Genomic DNA, 22,982 nt, shown 5'->3' with positions numbered 1-22,982 from the left:
GGTCGGGTTGCGGGCAAGGGAGTCAGGTATCTCTCCAAGCTCCCTCTGAAATCCCATAGGGTCCATAAAGCGCCTGGAGCGGAATCACTTAATCAGCTCCACCTCCCTGCAGTGGGGGAGTACTGTCCTGAAATCAAGCCTCAGCAAGGAGTGATCTGACCATGACAAGGGCGAGATCTCTATTCCCCTTAATTCCAGATCACGTCTCCATTGCCCTGAGAGAAATACAAGGTCGAGTGTGTGTCCCGCTCTATGAGTTGGGCCCTGAACTATTTGAGTCAAGTCCATGGTTGTCATGGAGACCATGAACTCCTGCGCTCCTTCAGAGTGTTCACCAAGAGACAGTAGATTAAAGTCCCCCAGTACCATTAGTCTGGGGAACTCCACCGCCAACATGGCTACTGACTCCAACAGCACAGGCAGGGCTGTTGTGATGCAGCTGGGAGATAGGGACATCAACAACAGGCCCACTTGAACCCCTAGGTCCAACTTCAAGAGAACGGACTCACACCCCACAATCTCCGGGGCAGGGATCCTGCGAGGAGCTAACGACTCCCGGACAACCATTGCTACTCCCCCACCCCTTCTCTGGTGTCGTGGTTGGTAAAGCACCCGAAAATAATCTTTTAATCCCCAACTGCTGACTGGAACATAGGAGTTGTTTAAAATAAATCAAAGCCCTCCCACGGCAAATAGAACTGGTTTCATTCTTCAAATGCAGTCCTTATCTACATTTAATTTTCAGATAGTTTGAACATAATCATAAGTCATCAAAAAATTAATGTTCTTGCCATTTTCAAATTATTACTCTGGTTTGAATCTCAGTGCTTCAACTCATAGAACTTTTTCTATCAGCTGAACTGGGATAAAGGGTGGTTGTCTCTTTTTCTACAACTTCACAAACAACATCAACATCTATTCCTACAGGATTTGGGAATTTTTTAGAACAAATCTGGAGTAAAGAAACAGGAAGAAGAAAGTTTACCAAGGCAAGCAGTCTGATTTTAACATATAACCCTACATGGTCAATACCTAACTAAGGTGGAACCATTTATTAATCAGACTGCTTAATTAGAGCATTTTCAGTAATTTCTAAATCATGAAGATACAGGATATAATACCTTGTTTTCAGTTTTAGAAATGTGAAAATAAAGTTCCCTATAGTTAATAGGTTGAAAAAAGTGTCAAATTATCACAACAGAAATGCAGATATACAAAAAACAGACTTCTCTTATTTACAATTCTTAAAGATAAAATGTTATCAATTTAAAATAAAATGTTCAGATATTTGATCAGATTGGATTGTATCCATAATAGTACCCTGAATAAATCAACTATCTTGTAAGCAACATATCCTTTTATTTACCTAATAGGGTAAAACAAGCTTAAGATATATGGCTTATTAATCTTATTCTCTCCACATGCTGTGTGTGTATATTCTCTTTTACATAACTATTAAGAAAATTTGAATGGCTCATAATTTCATCCAAAAATTTCATTTGCTTAAAAAAAATATCAGTTAATTCACAATGAAACAATACATCATTTTGAAATAATCTTCCTGTAAGTGCATCAATTCTGACAGGATGTGCAACAGTTTTCTCCATATCTTTAATGCAAATATTCTAATTATAATTAACTAGGAAACCCTCCTAAATGTGTAGATCTTTTACTGAACTTAGTAATATAAATGACAGGTTAAAAAATTCTCACTTAAATATTTTAACTACTTCATACCTCAGATTCTTTGTCACTTAGAGATCCCAAGCTACCAAAACTGTGGTTGGAACTCTCATTATTAGTTGAAGCCTAAAGAATAAATAAAAGAAATAAATGTGTAAAATTGCTAATTATAAATCAAATAATGCATTACTAATAGATTGCATGGTTTGAAAAATGCATGATTATACACACATACTTTGGTTATCGCATATGTAGCGTTGTGGAACAAGCAGTAACAATTACAACTGTTTATAGAGGATTATGTGAGAAATAAGATTTCAATATGTCACATTTAGTTAATTTATATTTTACACTATTTTTCATTATAGAAGGAAAATTGCCTACAATAATGATAAATAGAAATAATGAAATATCATTTACTAACAATAAAAAACTAAGAGTTTAAAACCAACAATTAAAAATAAGCAAACAATTATGTCAATGAATACAATCATTTAAGGGCTAAGTAAATAAAAACATTTTAAGTTTCTTGTGAAAAACATTCCATAATAAGAGCAAGCTTAGTCTCACTGGAATTTTATCCAATAAGTTGGGCAGCAACTTATTGGATAAAATTCTCAACAATCACCCATGGTTTGGTCAGCAGTGAAATCTGCAACATACCAAAATGGTGCAAAAATGAGAACACACCCAATAATGCCTTGATAGAAAATCTCACTCTTACATATTTGTAGAGTTTCCCATTATTTGACGCAAGTATGAAAGCGTGACATTTGTGCTATGATGCTCAAATTATTTCATTATCTGCTCACTTTACTACTGTCCTACAGAAACCAATGAAGATCACCAGATATCACACTTGCTCATGTTTATCAACATCAGTTGATCCAGGATGCCATGGTTAATAGTATTAAAAGCTGATGAAATTATTTAAAAAACTACTAAGATCACAATCTTCTTACCCTCCTCCACTAAAGTGAGGTGTTGTTGTTCATTGCATCATTTTGATTGATACATAAGTGCTTCTAAATGATAAGACCTGATAATAGCAATAGTACTTAGATTTATATACAGCTTCATAGTGCTTTACAGACTACTTTAAGTGGTTTAGAGTGTCAGCATTTGCCCCCAACAATCTGGGTCCTCATTTTACCGACTTTGGAAGGATGGAACGCTGAGTCAACTTGAGCCGCGTCAGGATCGAACTCCTGGCTGTGAGCAGAATTTGGTTGCAATACTGCATTCTAACCACTGTGCCACCATGGTTCAGAGTTAGTTGCAATCACACGCACAACTGCACACAATCCATATTGATTATAAAGCAAAGTATAAACCCTCTAAATTTATTTTGAATACAGTAGTCCACATTCCTTCTTACCTTGGCTCCAACGCTACAGCTTCCTGTACTTCCAGTACTGCCGCTCACAACTCCAGTAAATCTAGCCTCTAACAGTTCTTGCCTTCTTGGATCCAGGCTATGAAGCTCATCCATTGCACCTATAAAACATGTTTAATTCATTACACAACTGCAAATGATTTTATGTAACCATGAACTACTATTTCCCCCCCCCCAAAAAAAATTAAACAAAACTTTGCATTATGTAGTCCTCCTCCAGAAATACCTTTTTCCAGTAAAAATACATGTGTTAAATGCAGAACACAAAGTTTCAGAAAAGAAAAGAAAAAGATGCAAACTGGAAACAAGGAAATTCATAATAATATGAAATTCAATAATATATAAATCTTCAAATATATCAACAGTGGGAAGTAGGCAGTTGAACCAAAAAAAGCAAGACTATAGAAAAGTTAAGTACATTATCTGCATTTTCCTCCTTTGCAGAAGATGTAGTAGAGATCTCTAGTGACACAAATAATAATTGTTTTTTAATCAAAGAACTCCAAGGGCCTGAGGTAAATAATGTTTATAAATTCTAAAATTTACTGACAAATTGAAAACAAAATGGATCCAGATGGAATTTATTCATAGTTCTAAAAGCATTCAAACACAAAATTGCTGATCTAACAATTGTTCAAAATATATTTTTGAGAATTAGAAAGTGATTAATATGTCAAATTTTAAAAAAGGAATCCAGGAAATTACAGTCTGTTTAGCTTAAAATAGCTTTTTCATTATGATTCACCTAGTGGCCCACTGTGCAGTATGCATTATGCATAAGTCTACAATTTGAGGCCCCACAAATTAATGACCCTCCCAAAAATCATGGGACACATCCCTAAATTCCAAATGTAATTTTAATGTGAAGAAAAAGAAAAATGAATAAAACATGAGAAAAATTCAAGAGTAGCTAAATTTAAATAATGCAATGTCGTATATTTCCCGTACTTCCAACTTAGATCTATACCTCAATACAGCAGTCTTACTTCTAGTTTCAAAAACTTACAACTTCAATAATACATTTTCAAAGGAATAGAAGCAAATTGCTGATTTTTAATTTAGCAAGCTAACAAGACCTACAACTATCTATTCTCAAGGTATAATGAAAGTTTAACTTTTATTGACAAATATATACCCTTTCAAGCTAAATGCTTCCATATATCTTATTTTAGTGTTATTAATTTTTTTATTAAAAATATAATAAAGCCATCCACTTCAGTTTTAGAAAAGAGCATCATATCTATCAGTGTCCAACTATAAAAGTATCACTGCATCTGAAGCACTTAGGAGAATTTACAATAATTTAAAACACCAACAAGTTTATATTAGTATTACTCTATTTTCACTAGGTACTTGCAAGTTTCTAAAGTTTGTTATTGCAATTGAATTGTTATTTAATATCCAGAATAATGAATATTTGTTTTACAGAAAGCTCTTTCAAACATTTCAACATCTAATTATTGTCTTAAGGTCACAGATCTTCACTGGAACACTCAATATTGTTTGTTCTAAATTTTCACACCACAACACCTTGATTTTAAAAAAAGTTAATGTCTTATTTTTTTCTAATTTATACACACAAAGCAAAGATTAAAATACACAAAACTTTTTCTATCTCACCTGTAACTATGCCAAAGCCTGCTACCCTGTCTGCCTGCCTGCCCCCACCCTCTCTCTCTCACACACACACACACAGAATATAGCCCTGTAGCAAATAGCTATTTGAACTTATTTGTTTTTAATGTATGCTAGAATTATATCTTAACTTTCTCCCATGGGATCAAGACAATGTACAGCATTCCTTTCCTAATTTTTTCTCTACAATTCAGAATAAGGTTGGGCTAAAGATAAGTGACTTTGAAACTCACTTTGTGCAAGTCCCATATATTCGATAAATTCAAGAAACAAGAACCAATTCAGAAAGGCATATTTAATGCTATTTAAGGAGGAAAATAATATTAAAAATTTTCCCAGGCTATCGTAAAGCAAGCGAATTAAAGTTGAGTCTCATTGAAATGTTTCCTTCTCACAGTCCACCTCTCAATTAGCTGCCTCTTTAAACAGCTACTGAACTTGTTCTCTCATCCCTACTTCCCACCATCTCTCACACCTAATGTGCTTCCATGGTTTACTACATGTCATCAGACAGATGTTAATTTTTAGTAATCACACATAGGCCTTTGTCGGCAGTCTGGCCCTTTAGATTTTTTTTTATAGTATACTCATTGTCATAATAAACAAGCCCATCCACCTTGCTACTAGTCATCCTTCTCTTTCCTTCCACCTTTCCCAGCATTTTGAATTTCTAAGGGACTTAAATTTAGATCTCACCAACCACAGACCAACATCCAATCTGGCAGATTGGGCATGCCTTCACTTCTGCCATCTGAGGAATGCAGGCCGGCAAGGCACAGAAGACTTTTCTGCCCACAATTTGGAATATTCTCCAACTGGAGATTACATTGGTCCCTGTCCTTTCATAAGATCTTGAAGGCCTGGCTTTGGGCTCAGTTCTAAGGTCTCCAGTAGGTGCTGTCTACTGACTATGTAAGTGACAGTTAGCTTTCTCAGCTGCTGTAATATTATTTTGAGTGCTCATAGTTTCCTGATTGAAATTATGGTTAATGTCCATGTGTTATGAAATTAAGGAATTTTTGCCATGTCTTCTGGTGGTTGGCATGAGCACCCTAGACCAAGTCAAGTCCAAAAACATTAGAAAATTTCTAGAAGCCTGGCATTCAGACAAATCAGTCATCAACAGGCATAGAGAGATAAAGAAACCTACATATCATTCAAAAGAAGCAATCAAAAAGCCAAAAAGAAAATAGAAAGACCTAAACATCTCAACAGCAATCAACACCCAGATGAGCAGAAATTAACAATAAAACTAACACTAGACCAACAATCAAGAACTAAACAATACCCCCATTAAGGAACTACCAACTCAGACAAACAAGCTAACAGTAAACAACAGCCTAATCAACGAACCACTGAAACCACTCCCACCAATGCTGAAAGAACCAGTCACTAGTGTATAAAATGAGAGCAAAACCTACTCCCTTCTAGCACTGAAGTTACTGGTGGTAATGAAATATCAACAAGAAAACCACCACATTCAGAAAGCATCAAGGACTCCACAATTATATTACATTAGCTTTATTTACCAATAGCGCTATCATTTAGATTTATATATCGCCCTACAGCACTTTATAGCACTCTCTGGGTGGTTTACAATGTAAGCATTATTTGTATACTGCCTCCAACAATCTGTGTCCTCATTTTACCAACCTTAGAAACTAAGTAAACCTTGAGCCCCATCAGGATCAAACCCAGACTGTGGGCAGAGTTTGCCTGAAATACTGCACTTTAACTACTGTGCCACCGGTGGTTAAATATATTTAAATGTTAATTAAATAATGTTTAAATGTTACCAAGATCTATCTGAAAGACAGCACTACATTCTATATCATTGTTACAGGCTTAGAAGAAATAATTATTGAATGCTATGGTTCAAATGAGAAGTATCTCCTTTCAATCAATTTTCTTTCAATCAGGATTTCTTCTCTTTCAAACGCCCACAATCATTGAAATGCAAGGCTCTAATAAATGAATCAATACTGCTTTATTTTTATGTATCTTCATGAAATGTATCATTTCTTCTTCCGAAGCCTTCTAACCTTTGAATGTCAAAAAGAAGTAATATTGTGCAGAATGCATCCTACATATTCCAGAATCCTATTTTTATTTACTGCTTGTGTGTGTTAATTTTCAGCTAAATTTCAGCATTCCATGTATAAAAATTATTCTATCTGTCAGTGTTTTCTAAACACTATGGCTTCTTTCAAGAGATAAGGCGACTAAACCTAAATATGAAACATTTCTTATCAAATCAGGGTCAACATGAACATGAAACACAATGAGGTATCAGATTATAGTACGTGAATATTGTTTTAAATGAGTTCCCCCTAAATATTCACTTGCTGTAATAAAATTGCAGAAAGTTGTGTTATAAAATAAATCCACTTTAATACATGGTTATAACGCATCAGACTAAAAACTGTGAGGTTGAGAATTCTAGTCCCACCTAGAACCAGTCAGATGTTGACCTTAGGCCACTCACATTTTCTCAATCCGAGGAAGGAGACAATGGTAAAGCATTTCTGAAAAACCTTGCCAAAAAAACTTTAGGAACTAATCCAGGTGGTCAGTAGAAGTCAAAAGCCAAATTGAAAGCACCAATAAACTGTATATCTATATATCATATCTATATAAAAATTAGCACATGCATGAAGCTTGGTACATTACCAAAATGTTAAACTCCTCCTAACACTGTCCCAGCAAACTGAATAAGTAGCTGAGAATTATATCGATTTTCACAAGATGCTAATTTAGCTACTCTAATATTATTACTCTAGGCTGTGCAAATATTCTGCGTGCACATCATGGAACAAATGGAATAGTCCATGCTCAAACCCAAGCAGTGCATTTGGTCTGTATGTGGCCTAAAACGTGTGTTTTATCCAGGCTTGAACCAAAAATGCACACAGGAGACAATCAAGAAAAAGTAATGGTAAGTACAATGACGACACATACCCGAACAGACATAAAGGAAATGAAAACACTCCGAAGGTTGTGGGTTACGTATGCTATGCTTGAATTCAAGCACTGCAATGGCGGCTCAAGAGAAAGAAGGTATTGTCTATCCTCCATTTTCAAATTTAGTAAAAAATATATATTTTCTTAATTAATTTTTCATCAGAATTCAATAGCTGATTGAAGGCTGTTTGGCCTTTATAAAAGCTGTACATTTTTATGTCTTTATCATATCTAGATTGCATTTGCAATTGAGGCCACCATGATAACTGGTCTTCAAGCTCTTGTTTAGATTTTAATTTCCCTTCAGTGTCCAAAATGTCTTTATATGTCACAATTTTTTCAAACTTCCCCAGACTTGGCTATGTAAACGCTTTCATCATTGACAGCCATTGTGAAATTCTCAAATAGATCTTAGTTTTATTTTTTCCCATACAGATAATAGAGAGTTTCTTATGTAGTGATTTGAAAGTATCTGTGAATTTTATTCTTCTTATACCATAAAGCGGCATGCCATCCCAGTAGAAGATATTGTCAAGGAACAGGTGGGACAATCAATTATGCTATAGTGGAATTCAAGCATGGACACTAAGCAAAGGTCATGCAAAAGATGCAAAGGCCATATAAACACAACAAGGAGAAAGGGGTGATGTGCATCAATCTTGGGCTAATCGCCCTGTAAAGACTCCTCTGGATTTTACTCAGCTGAAATCTGGAACCACCAACCACCTTGGCTTTCAGTTTCCTGGATTGTGACCCAGTTGCAATAGCTGTCTTCACAATGTTTATTCTGTACACAAATAAATAAATTTTTCATGGACAAACCTATTTTACTGAACTTCAATAATTCTTAATTTAGCAAAAGTTCATTCTGCAGTGCTTTGTGCAAGTACAAAAGAACATTCTAGTGCTTACTGCTTACCTATATCCCAGTGGTGGGTTCCAGATCCCGTCGCAACTGGTACGCTGTGACGGAGCAGAATTTCCATCACGTGCATGTGTGCTGCGCATGCATGCGCACCCACCACCCTGTGATGCTCCAGCTGCTCGGCGGAGCATCACGCAGGCACCGTATGCTGCGTGTGCATAAATGCCCATTTGGGTCAAATACAGGTAAGGAACGCGGGTAGGCAGGCCCTCCAAACCACCATACCGGAACAGTGCCTGCTGCTCCCAGAAGGCACTGGTACGCCCGTACTGGGGCATACCGGCCGTAACCCACCACTGCTATATCCTCAAACAATCTCTCATCCTTGTTGATAAACGATCTTTGAAACCTATGGAGTAGTATAACGATCCATCAGAACTGCCTGCCAGATCAGCTATATCCAAATCAAAAGGTGACAAGGTGTTTTATCATTATGCTTTATGTCCACAGGACTTTAAAGAGTGAACTGTCTCTCTGAAAGAGCAACTTATTTATAGCATTTTTTTTATCCTGCTCTTCAGGCAGAAGTACTCTCAGAGAAGCATATATAAAAATCAATGAAAAAAACTAATTCCTACCAACAGGGATATTAAGAAACATGACACAAAAAATAAAAGAGATGAGGGAGGAGAAAAATAACCAATCCAAGTTACAAAGGGAAATGTTAGTTCTTAAATAATGCCAGCTGTTTATAGTTCAGGGAGAGGCCAAGCCTGAGGGAGGTGCTATTTCTGCAAGACTGAAGAAGTCTTTCCCTTTTCAACTGATTCTCTCCCTCTGAAACTAAAACTGTTATAGCTGCTGTGTAGTGTAACAAGTGGATGTTGTTTCGATTTTCACAATAAACCACTAATATTCACAACGCATGGTGGTTTTCCTGTCAGGATTTGCAACATTAATAGTTTTAATGTACAAAATATAGCTTATGAGTACAACAACCTTTTTTGGATTAATCCTCCTGATACTTTGTTTTACTTAGCTGAAAATACAAACTCTAAGAATGAAAGTGAAGGAGTACAGCGAAATGGCCCTAAGATTAAATATTAAAAAATATGGAACTCATGACAACAGATACGCCAATCAGCTTTAGAATTGAGAAGTGGGAGATAGTTTCTGCCTTTTATAAAAACTATCAACAATATAGGAATCAGCAGCCAAAGACACATGCCACAAATTAGCACTTGGTAGAGTAGCAAAGTTGGTCTTGAAAAATATATTCAGATACCATGAATAATATATTCAAATACCATACTTACAAAAATCAGAAACATGAAGCGTCCCCTCGCCCGCAGTCTCGATTAGTGCCCTAGGTCTCTCTTTATGACCTGGGCTGAGCGTTGTCCTGAAGGGCTTGCTGTGCGTGCTCTCTCTCTCTCTCTCTCTCTCTCTTCCCAGCCAGGGAATCAGCCAAGAGCCAGTTCTTTAAAATTTTCCAGGAGCTTGGGATGATCACAGCCACCCGTTGAGGGGCTGAGTCGATAACTGGGTGGTATCTGGTGACCAGGGCGTGGCCCAGCTTATCTGATTCAGCCCAATCAATGAGAGGACAAGGTCAACCCAACCTGGATACTCCTCCCATTACTATGGAGAATGGTTTTCCCTATGACATTCTATGAAAGCAAAAGACGGACCCTGATGTAGCAGGATAGAAAAAGTATTAAAACTTTTAAATGTAAACTTTTAAATATAAAAATATATGGAGGAAGCAGATTTGGATTTTTTCCAGTCAAGATTCTGACAGGTTTATAATACCAACATTGGTTATGTTTATGGGTAACCTCTAGATAGATATAGAGCATCCATCCTTGCCCTTGAAGATGTCTCTGATACCTCTTTGATGAGCTGGCATTTAACACTGGGATCTGCTCTTGAAGAATATTCAGAAGCTTCAACTACAGAAGGTGGTCTTGCACAATCTTGGAGGGTTTGAGGTTTTCCCATGTAACACTACTGCTGTGTGAGGTACTATAGCTCACAGCAGAGGTCACTAACTGTTGGTCCCTGGACCTCTGGTGGTCCGTAAGAAAAATTTTGTGGCCGAAAGAAAAAGTATTTGTATTTTTTTTATTGCACTAAAACAATATATTGCACTGGGCCGGATACGTGCAATGAATGCTTGTTTTGCTGCAGTCTCCCCTCTCAGGGTCTTTTTGTGCAGGTTGGAGGGGGCCAGAAATTCCAACTTGGGGCTGCTTCAGCCTCCTGGTGCGGAGCTTTGGGCGAAGGCTGGAGGGAAGAGCCGTGGGTGGTGAAGAGCCAGAGGACTTTATTCCAGTGGGACTGCATCATAGCCTGGAACTGGCTGACCATCTCAGCCCAGTGAGTCTCCAAGGGCCAGTACCTGGCCTTGCACTCCCACAGGTCTTCCCCCTGCTTGGAAAGCCTATGCTTGTAGTGAAGTGCTTCTACTAAGCCTCCTTCTTGGCCAGATCCAATTTGAACTGAGCCAGCTATTTTGCCAACTCTTTCTCATGGTGGCTGCTTAGCTCCAGCAACTGCTTCCTATTGGGGTCCTAACGAGCCCGGGCAGGCGAGGAGAGGCTGGGAGGGGAGGGGCAAGGCTGGCAAGATGCCCCTTGATGTGAGTGACATCAAGTGGGCCACACCCACCCAGCTGGTCATTAGGCAGATCATATTAGTGGTCCGCAGGATTGAAAATTATTAATTTAGTGGTCCCTGAGGTCTGAAAGGTTGGTGACCCCTGGCTCACAGCATGCTTCCTGGTAGAGTTCCAGATTTTGGTTATTATTCTGAAAGGCTTACATGGTATGAACCTGGCTACTTTCAAGTCTGTTTCTCTGGATGTGTCTGCACATTCCTTCAAATCTAACAGCGAAGATACCTACAAGGGCCCATCTCTTAAAATAGTGTGATCTTGAGATAGGCTTATCAGCATGCAGATTTGTTGAAATTATCATTGTTTACACGAGAAATTCCACAGATGCTTTCTCCACCAAAATGAACAGATATGAGGATTTCTAACATTCTCAATGGTAAAGTTCACATATGCATCTATTTATTACTATACAGTTTACAACATGAAGCTTCCTTCTACTGATTCAATTTTACTTGGGGCCTAAGAGTTGCTGGGCAGCATACAAACGTAATCAATAATTCATTCACAGATTTATTCTGAGCTAAAGATTATTGAATTCTGATGTCACTACATTTTCTAGATTTAAATTTTTTTAACTAAGTTCTTTGACTATATCAAATATATAAAACTGATACAAAAACACAACTAGATACAAAGAAAACAATAGAACATGTATATTTTCTAGACATGGATAAAATGATGTCTAACGATTTTGCCAGCTTTCATACACAATTTTCAAGTATAATGAGCATTTAATCTCACATAAGAGAACAAGATTTAAAGATCATAGTAATTTTTGTTTTAAGTATACAAATAATTGGTAGTTTTCTTAGTAGTAATTGTTCCGAAAAATTTGTGTTCTCATTCACCAAGGATTATCACTGCAACTTTTTTAAAGCTGTGACAATTTCTGTTCTTACATTGCGAAAATCTTAGCAAGCTTCTTTGCAACTAGCTGATTCAAAACAAGATTTATATTGAATTATGTATAACCAAGCTTTAACCTATTTTCATTGTAACATTTTAAAATGCATGTTATTGATATATACATATTAAAATTTTCTAAAATCTGATTCATAATTAGATAATGTAGATAGAAATGGAATTTTAAAGCTTACTGTATTATTTTGGAACATTTCCTAGCCATAGAGACCAAATCATATGTTTGTGCAGTTGTAGAATTTTGTCCCAGAACAGCTTGAGTATAAATCCTTGCTTTCTGCTTTCATATCATTTGCAATATGAAATATTCCAATGTTCATTATTCAGAAAAATACTTTTTTCATAAGAACAGCTAAATAAGCCCCCTAAGGTGCTCCATCTCAAAGTACAGCTGATAATGTCCTAAAGCTACTGCTGTTGGGACTGAAGAAAAGAAAGCTACTAATATTTTCACTAAGGATAAGGATATTTTCCATGACCCACAAAGCTAAACATCGACCTAGGTTCAATCCATGACCTTTACCATTATTTTTGTATGTAAGATTTGGTTCCTTGCACTCTCTTCATAGCTGGTTATGTCAGGAATGAGAGAAGTGAAACAATTATCGTACAGACTGTAAATAATTACTGCTGCATTAACTTACAAGAAAAGAAATGTAATTCCATTCTTGGAATACCAAACAGTATATTGTATTCTTCACTGAAACAAAGTTTAGTGCTTCAAATACCAAAAAACATTTAAAAGTGAGTTCTCCTGTGCTCAGCAGGGTATTCCAAGCTAAGGAAGGATTAAATATTAAAAAGAATCAGTGTAGACATTTTAAATTTTGAATTGTAGAAGCAGATTTCTATTTGCCCTCCCTCCAAATAAGATACAAATTTAAAATGATAGGTACTATACTGGCATCTAGTTTTTAAATAACCATTTTTCCTATTTTTATATATAATATTGTGTTTTAACAGCCTTCCTATTGTTTTCATGATTTTGAATAGAAATGAATTTATTGTTTATATCCCTTTTGAATAGAAATGAATTTATTGTTTATACCCCTTTCCCTTGAGACAAAAAATAAAAAAATAGAAACTGTGGTGGAATGTAGTCTGGCTTCCCAGGAGGGGCGGGCTGCATTCGAAAGGACCAAGAGAGGGCAAAGTTTTGGTACTCTGGTTGGTAGAGAGTTAAGATAGTTCCTCTCTAGAAGTCTCAAGAGTGTATCTTTAATGTAGTATCGTGTGTCCCCGAAAATAAGACAAGGTCTTATTTTCTTGTGACCCCTTATTTTCAGGGAGGTCTTATTATTTTTGAAGTGCAGGAGGCGGCAAGTGTGGTCACCTCGTGACTGCTGCTATGTTGCAATATTTTCAGCAAGAGCTTATTTGGGGGGAGGACTTATTTTAGCGCATGCGCTCAAAACCCTGATTGGACATTAACCGGGGAGGTCTTATTTTTAGGGAAACAGGATAGTTGCTTTAATTTGGCAAGGTTTCTGTCTATAGGTGAGGAATAAGGGAAACTACTTAGAAATAACTCTGCATGTCTTGTTTTTTGGAGCCTGAGCAAACCACAAATAGTAACCAATATCAGTCTTTTATGACGGAGATCGCCACAGACAGCAGGAAGATACTGGGGCTGACCACGCGGATTAGAGGGAAGCCTGAAGCCACTGGTGGCAATTGAATCAGAAGTGACAGGCAGTAGCACGGCTGGCGCTCCAGGCTCAGAACTTCACCTCATCAGTGGTGATAGGCCCGAGTCGCTTCTGAAGTTTTGCATAGGGCATGAGTATAGAGGGCCCTCAAGATGGTGGATGCTACACCAGTAGGGGTGGGAAGCCCATCTACTTCCCCAAGGGCAACTAGGAAACCAGAGGAATTCCAGCAAGCCTTATGGTTCCAGACAAAAGAAGAAAGCCTCTACCAGCAGCTCTTCCAGAACCACTGAGAGAGATGAGAGAAGGCAGAAGGCCCTGTACAAACAGATAGCCAGAGCAGAAAAGGAGCAGGAGAAGCAGGGGGCTAGGCCAAGTCCATTTCCGGACAGAATCTAACCTCCCTGCCAAGAGATTGCAGAGCCTGTTTCTCCCCAAGATTTCCTGGATCATCTCAGGGGATCTCTTAGGGGTGATGTTTCCATGTCCCCTCCCCTATGCACTAGAAAACCTTTCTGAGGACCCTTTCGAGTGCATTGCACCTGAATCCTGGCATCAGGACTTGCTCCCCAGGCCACTTTTACGCCTACAGCTGCCTGAGTTCCCTAAACATCTTAGGTTGATCATCTCCCAGGCCATATCCCATGGCATAGGGCCTATAGCAGAGGAATCCAACCATGCCATGATCCATGAGTAGTCCCAAGGCAGCCTCTTTCATGAAGATATGTCAAGAGTTTCAGAGAAACAGGCCTCATTCACCTTCCCTCTGGAGCGAGGTCTCTATCTTGGGTGAAGAGGATAAGAGGAATATTGACCTATCAGACGATGAGGGTTTAACCCCAGACCCTCCGGCCTTTACAGGACTATTTCCACTGGCCTTGTTCAGGTCCTTGCTTCACAAGGCCAGAACCATGACTAAATTAGGATCAGTCACCTCGGCTATGGCGCAACCCATGGGTAATCAGGGCCCGGATAGTGGACTCTTTTCTGAGCCCATGGCACAAATGGAGGAGATTTCAGTCTCTCAACTTTTTGGGGGTATAGTCAAAAAGCAGTGGGTTCATCCAGGCTCTTTTCCCACTCCGGGGGGGGGGGGAACAATAGAAAATTTTACAATATGGAACCTGAATTCTCTCAGGACCTTCAATTGCCAATAGATGCACCCATGGCGGCTCTGGCTTCCTCTTCCTTCCTAGTAACGGGTGACATAGCAGACAATTTGAGGGCAGAGGACAAGAAAGCTGAATTGTCACTACGGAAAACTTTTCAGTCAGCTGATTAGGGCGGCAGTTTTGGCTTCCTTCTTTAACCGCACAACCCTTCTCCAGCTACATCAACTACAGCAGAGTTTCCCCTCAGGAGGTTCAGCTACAGCAAGATATAAATAAGCTGCTGGAAGCCACTCAGTTTTCCGCAAACACTACTCTGAATGCGGTAAAATATGTGTCCAGAGCTCTCTCTTCTTCTGTTACATGCAGACGTTTACTATGGCTTCGCAATTGGCAAGCGGACGCCAAATCTAAATGGAAGCGAGCCGCTTCTCCATTTACAGGAGCTTCCCTCTTCGACGAATCCTTGGAACCAATCCTAATAGAAAATAAGGACAAACATAAGGTTCTGCCAACTATGACTAGACTGGCAGATCATTGCCCCTCTCCATACTTCCAGAGACCTACATTCCAAGCCCGGGATAATGACTTCCAGCAGCAAAGATTCTTTCCAGCCTGAGCTGATAGGCAGTTTGACAGATCCTCCTTCTGTGACAGGCCTAGATTTCAGTCACAGGACAAACAGCCGTTTTGTGGAGCTAGCGGCCATCCTTTCTGAAGGAGCAAGTGACTTGCAAGAAACCTTACCTACACCTCACCTACCTTATTTGCAATTCAGATTAATGCTCAACTTCCCAGATTCTTTTCCTGATTTCCAACTCCGAGAACAGAAGGAGCCAATGCCCAAGGGGTTGCTCTACGCCTTTCCCCCCTTCCTCTGATCCCAGGAGTACTCAGGAAGATAGCGTTAGAGAGGCAGAGGTGATTCTCCTAACTCCAGACAAGTCAGTTCTCTCCCCTTAGGACACCAGCTTTGGTATGTCCCATTTCTGGACCCTCCTGCAACCAATACTGGAGAAGAAATGTTGGTCCTACCTGCCATGTTTTTTCTCAGTGGGTTGCAGGAGGGTCTGAACCCAGCCTTTAGTCAGTTGGTCCATAGTTTGGCCCGATGGGGGAGGGATTTTTTTTCTTCTACCAGGTCTTTTTTACATAGCTGTGACCTAGTCAAAACTGGAGTGAAGGAGAGAATCAGAGAGGCAGGGCTACAATCATGACTCAGTCTCTGGGCAGATAAGGACATGATAATCCCATTCCTGGACCCTCCTGCAACCCACTGAGAAGCAACATATCAGGTAGGACTAATGTTTCTTCCCTCGCTCCCTCTTCCTCCTCCTCCTCCCAGAAGACAGGTAAGCAACTACAGTTGGGCAGGGGTGGAAAAAAGGAATTTTATGAGTGGTTGGGAAACATCACAGAAAATTAAAATTGATCATGTATTGCAGTAGGCAAAGAGCATTGAAGCCACAACTTCCCCAAATTTCATTTCCTCAGGAAGAATGAATCCCAACATTCTATAAGTCAGTCTATTTGAGGTACCCTTGTTGACAAAGTTTTGCCTTATTATGCACTGCTTCTCCCAGTTTAAGATTATGGACCGGATAATTTTAGGTAGTACTACACAGATAACAGTAATTTCCATGTATTGTTACTATTGTTCATCTACCTATATCTCAAAAATGTTTTTCAAGGATTCAGGTCAAAGCAAGCTTCAAAGTATTCATCATATGAAAACCTAATTATAGTGTAATTTAGTTTTAATAAATATTATCTAAATCAGAAAATTATCTACCAAGTTTAATTACTTCAATAGAACATTAACAATAAACACTGTTCTTCCTAAAAAATCAAGCAAGAATTGATCCTTCAAAATCTTGGCCCGTTTTTTATTATCTAGGTTTTTTGTTTTTTGTTAAAAAAGGATTTAAATACGTTGATAGCAATGTAATTGTATGCCATTCAGATCAAATAAGACCAATTGTCCCCAAAATAGAATACATTCTCTCATATACAGTAATCAGGGTTACATTTTTATTTAGTTCTGATTCCAGGTTCTCTTAATTCCCAAATTTATTCTATAATGGAAAGGTATCCTAGATAGAATACACAACAGATTAATTATGGAGTAATTTCAATTTTTTTTAGTATGCCAAAGACTGTTTACACTGACTGGACAACAATTCCAGAAGGCACTGAGATGTCGTTTCTTCCAGTTACCCATTCTATGATAAGTACCTCTTTCACCCACAGACATCTCTACTGGGACAGGTAATTTTACCAAGCAAACATTTGCATGACGAATATGCTGTTGTCTATAACGATAACAAGAGGCCTGTGATTCTATTACATCTTTTGTGACAAAGAAAATAACCAATTTCGATTTGCTGTTTTCTCAGAGATAACTTAGTGAAACCAAATCACTACATGTTTCTCCCAAGTTGTAAAAATTTTATCTGGAATTCTGGGCAAGCCAGTACAAGCTTGACTATAGGTGGTTTATACTAACCTGCAAAAGCACTTATTATTTGCCAGCTTTGGAAAGCATGGAGCTGGAGTGATATATTTCACATACTATGTCTCATAGGAGAAGCCGCTGATTAATATTTATGTTCTTTGATCTTTGAAAGACATATTTCCAAAGGAAATAATTGTAACACAGGGTATCAATGGTTAGGAATGTTACGTATCTCAAAATTAACTGTGTTATAACTTTTCTTGGCTGTGTGTCAGGCAAAGAGCAGCAATCTAGTATTGGCTTCTTCCAGATTTAACCATTTGTTAACACCTTCAACACTGCAGTAATTATCATAGATAACTAATGAGATTTCTCTCTAGTTTTTCTCTGAATTTTTTAATTTTTTTTTCTTTTCCAAACAGAAAGATTTGATTAGCATATCCCACATTAAAAAAGGCATCAGTGAATGCCTGATAAGCTCTTACATATTCTTATATTGTAGAGCATCAATGCAGCTACTATACAGGTATTCCTTGACTAACAGTTCATTTAGTGACCATTCAAAGTTACAATGACACTGAAAAAGGGACTTGTGCCCATTTTTCACACTTACACCGTTGCAACATCCCCATGGTCAGGTGATCAGACCAGGGTTGAAATGCTCTGAAGTCTCTACGGTTCGCTTCATGCAGATGCTAAAAAGCCTTTTCTGAGTCTGCAAAGTTAAGTAGAACAGCAGGGGGGTGGGGGGGGGACTGTGCTGCACGATTTAGATTTGCTTTCGCGCGGCACAGCTGACTGTCGCAGTTGCTCGTCAGAATTTATTTTTACTTTTTTAAAGCATTTTTTTTCACTACCGGTTCGCCCAAAAGAAATAAATAAAATCAAGAGGATAAATTATGTGTGTTACATATATTTTGGATACCCAACTACAATTTTCTTCTTGCTCTAGTGTCTTCTTCATCCACTTCCAAAATTTATTTATTTAATTAATTAATTAATTTATATTGCCTTTTCACCCAAGGTGACTCAACGAGGCTTAGAAAAAATGAACCCTCATTTAAAATAATAAAAGTAATAAAAAGAATCAAATAAATATATAATACAATAAAATCACCCCCATCCCCACAATAACTATTTAATTTATTGTTAAATAAACAAAACTGAAAATTACAATAATAGTATTCTTTTTGAATTTTTCAACTGCTTATCAAGAAGTTTCTAACATAATGTATAGAATAAAAAAGATCACGAGAATTTCAAATCTCCAAAACAGCATTATAAAATTTATGCAAGCCATCAAGAAAAAGCAAATTCTGGTATCCTGATATGATTTAACTGAGACCCAACTTTGATCCATGATATGGTGCTCTAAAATGTCCTAGTGGATTTATTCAACCCTTCCTTAACTTTTGGTTTTCACTCAATAATGATTTACTGAAATATTAAGATTAGCACTAGCTACAACTCAGGTTTTCAAATGACATTTCATGTAACCATTTTAAATATGGATAGCAAAAGCTACACTTAACCTTCACCTAAAGGAAGAAGACAGAAGGATTCTAGGGAAGCTTCCTGAAGAAACTACAATCTGATATCAAAACATTTCTATTTCTATAGGCAGAATTCAACTTAAACATTTTGCATATACACATTTCTGATGCATAGCTTTATCCTACTGCATTGATTCCCATGTTCTTTACTTCTTCCTGTTGCTTTCCAATGTTGAATTTTAAATTATAAGTTCCTCAAGACAAGCCTGTATTTTTACTGATTCTGTAAACATATTCTATAGTACAGCAGCATTTAAAGCGATCAGATTATTAAATATAACTTCAAATGATCTAAGGGTACACAATAAAATGTTGACTTTAAGAATTTAAGTAAGCAACATGAAAAACTTCAAAAATGCTGTACACTAACCTCAGGGTCTGATGGCATTCACCATGCACCTTGCTCTATTGTTCTGAAAATCATGCAAACCAGGATAAATGTAACATTGTGTATTAAAATAACACACCTATAGCCAACTATCACAAAGATAAATTCCCTTCACTGAAATTTGCACTGGGTAATAGAGTTTAATGTGCTGACATCACAATGTTCTTTTATGACATTCATATCTTTTTGCTCTTTCAGGGTTCACCAAATATTCAGTAGTCAGAACTAGGTCTATTAAACAATTCAAGAAATGGTAATACAAACCGTACCACTAACTAAAAAGTTAACTGTCATAAAATTCTTATTATGGCATACGTTTTTAGACTCTAGTGTAGTTGCATTAGATGAGTGAAATGTCTATCTTACAGTATAATCTTTCTTCGATTAGGAGCCACAGGGTGACAGACGGAGCAGGATCAGCAATATAACTGCAACTTTAGAGGAGGATAACTTTCTGTTGGGTCAGGTGCTGGTCTTACTCAGAATTTAAGATTAAACTCCACAAAGTCAGACATAAGGATTAATTCCAATTCAATACTTTTCACATATATATGTTAAAATAGAAGACATTATTATCAAATCTACAGAAGTCATAGACCTAGGTATATTAAATCATTATTTAATCCTGATTTACTCTATAACCCATAATTAGTTGAGTTTATTACACGATACACCTTGTTTGGCTTACAGTATTATATGAATCAAGATTAAATATTTCAGATTATGTTTTTTCCTAATCATTCTAACTACTTGTCCTCAATTTTTCCTATATCTGACATGTTTTTTCTTTTTTTCTTTCTTTCTTTTCCTGTCCATGAGTTCTCTACTATTCTACATCAGCATCTGGGACCCTATAAAAGTTTTGGGTCATAGCTCCCCAAATCATGCTGAATGAGCGTTGGCTTACCTGAATGGTCATTCTCTAGGTGCTGCAGGAGTGTCCAAGCATGGGTTAACTTCAGCTTGCTGCCCAAGGACTGAGTTCAAAGATTGTGTAGCCACGCCTCCTGCTCCCTTCAGAGGCTCAGTTTAAAAAACGAAGGTATGAGACCCAGAAGGATGCTGTACGGAAAAAAGTCTATGCCATAGAGGTGATAAGTCACGCACCCTCAGGAGACCCCAGGACGAGGTTTGACACTCCTGCAGCGCCTAGAGAACGACCATTCAGGTAAGCCAACGGTCATTCTCCTAGGCGCTGCTTGGAGTGTCCAAGCATGGGACACACCCAAGCTATGTAGTCCCAGGTGGGAAGAAGGAATGTCCTGGTTAGCAGGAGCCGCAAGTACCCGCTATAAGACCCTCCTTCCAAATGAAGCCTCTGCAGAGGCAAAGGAGTCCAGTCTGTAATTCCGAATGAACGGTGATGGCGAGGACAAGGTAGCCGCCCTGCAGATCTCTTCAATAGGCACTTGAGTAGCCCAAGCGACCATAGTCGCAGTGCTCCTTGTGGAGTGTGCTGTGATACGAAGAGGAACAGGTCTGGATTGTTGCTCGTAAGCCAGTTTAATGCAAGCGCGCAGCCAATGCCCTATGGTGGAAGATGATACCTTCCTGCCCATGGAGGTGGGCTGGAATGATATGAAGAATGATTCTGACTTGCGAAAAGAGGCTGTCCACTTTTTGTACACCCGCACAGCGCGGAGCACATCCAATTTGTGCCAGTTGCACTCCCTGGGATGATTGGGGTGCGGGCAGAAGTGGGGGAGCTTATTCTGTGGAATAAGCTGTTAATTTTTGATAGGAAGGCTGATCCAATCGCAGAATGACTCTGTCCAAATGTATAATACAAAGGTCCTCCCGAACTGATAGCGCGGCTAGTTCTGAAATTCTGCGCGTTGAGGTGATGGCTACGAGAAAGGTGGTTTTGAACGACAAATGTCATAGGCTAGCAGAACGAATTGGTTCGAATGGAGGCAATGTTAAGGCCTGTAAGACAATCAATAAGTCCCAAGTTGGATAACAGTGTACTGTCGGAGGGCGTATGTTGGTAGTCCCCTTTAAGGGGACTGAGGACCCTTGGGTGTCTGCTGAGCGGTTGAGAATCGTCTCTGGATGGTGGCCAGGGCTGCTGTCTTTCTCCAAAGGGTGTTGGGGGTGAGGCCCTTGTCCAATCCCTCCTGTAGGATTTGTGCTGTGGCATCGATGTGATGGGACTGACACCAAGAGGAGAAGATAGACCAAGTAGCATCATAGATCCGAACGGTGGAATGTCGCCTGGATGGTTTGAATGACATTGTCAGAAAAACTGTCTTGCCTCAGGAGGCCCCCCTCAAGTGCCAAATGGCTAACTGAAGCCATTGAGGATCCGAGTGAGGTATGGCCCCCTGACTGAGGGAGACCTGTTCCTGAGGTATGCGCCAATGCTTGGTCACTGACAGGCTGACAAGGTCAGCAAACCAGGACCTCCTTAGCCAGTATGGAGCGACTAGCAGTACTTCGGCGCCCTCCAGTAAGATCTCCCGGATCACCTGAGGTCCGGGAGGCCAACAGCATCAAAGAGCGTCCGTCCCTTCGGTGGCGGGGCATTGGAATCTTGAAAAGAACCAGAGGAGCTGAGTGTTCTTGAGACTGGCAAACAGGTCTATTGTTGGAAGACCGAATCTCTGGGTCAGCTGGTAGAACAGAGATGGATGAAGTTGCCATTCCGAGTTGCTGATGGTCATTTTGCTCAGCCAGTCCGCTGTCACCTTGTCCTCCCCCAAGATGTGGTCTGCTCTCAAGGACTCGAGGTGACGCTCCGCCCATCGTCCTATGGCCTCCGCCTCCGCCATCAGGGCCATTGATCGAGTTCCGCCCTGGTGATTGATGTAGGCCTTGGTGGCAATGTTGTCCATCAGTATGAGGACATGGCAACCCTCGATGAACTGATGGAAGTGGCGCAAGGCTAGTCTTTCGGCTCTGAGCTCCAGCCAGTTTATGTTATGGCCAAGCTCTACCTGCGACCATCTGCCCTGCGTCACGTGTATCTGTAGGTGGGTGCCCCAGACATACAAGCTGGCACTCTTGGTTCCTTGAAGAAGGACCCCCGCATCAGCGGTGAAGATTGCCACCACCCAAGCGACCGGATCACCTTTGGGGGAATGCTGACCACCCTCTTGGAGTTGCTGGCCTTGCGCCGCTGCATGGGAAGAAGGAACCACTGAAGATCCCGTGCATTCAGCTGCGCCCAAGGAACTAAAGCGATGCACGAGATCAGCTCCCCCAGTAGCTGGGATAGAGTCACTAGATGGGAGGCGACTGGTGACGGTCACTTGGTTCTGCGAAAGGAGCGGTTGGAGAACCCTCCTCAAAAGGACCTGCGGTTACCCTGTTGTCTGGTTTTGTTCCTGAAGGATGTTCTATCCTGGGAGCGGTCCTGCTTTGGGGATAGGATCTGGTAAATCCCCTAGATGTGGAAGGGGAGTCAGTGTTCCAAAAGGGCTGCCTACAAAAAAAGGAGCGACCCTTGACTGCTGGCAAGATTTTGCATTTGTCCTTCGACTCAATTAAGACTGAGTCCAAGGCCTCACCAAAGAGCTTACCACCCTTGAAAGGGACCAAGGCCAACTTCCACTTCGCCTTCATGTCCACCTGCCAGTGGCGTAGCCACAGCAGGCGGCGAGTGGTCACATTAGATGCCATAGCCCTAGAGGAAAATTTGGTGGCGTTAAGGGAAGCATCAGCCGAGTATTCGACCGCTGCAATAATTTT

The 22,982-nt window shown here is 39.4% G+C and overlaps 1 protein-coding gene across 1 annotated transcript in view; it reads right to left on the bottom strand.

Annotated features, from left to right (window-relative positions):
• The window catches only part of TLK1 (tousled like kinase 1), a 79,640-nt gene that overhangs the window by 43,617 nt on the left and 13,041 nt on the right, over positions 1-22,982 (bottom strand). Inside the window, exons 2-3 of the mRNA XM_014073601.2 lie at positions 3,062-3,180; positions 1,738-1,809 (exon numbers count right to left, since the gene is read on the bottom strand). Coding sequence (XP_013929076.2) covers positions 1,738-1,809; positions 3,062-3,180 — 191 coding nt within the window. The remainder of the gene's footprint in view (positions 1-1,737; positions 1,810-3,061; positions 3,181-22,982) is intronic.

This window comes from Thamnophis sirtalis, unplaced genomic scaffold (genome assembly GCF_051295495.1).
Source record: "Thamnophis sirtalis isolate CommonGarterSnake01/CBP01778 unplaced genomic scaffold, rThaSir2_p1.2 scaffold_1, whole genome shotgun sequence".
NCBI lineage: Eukaryota > Metazoa > Chordata > Lepidosauria > Squamata > Natricidae > Thamnophis > Thamnophis sirtalis.
Note: the sequence above shows the minus strand (reverse complement) of the source record. Positions and strands in the feature narration are given on the sequence as shown.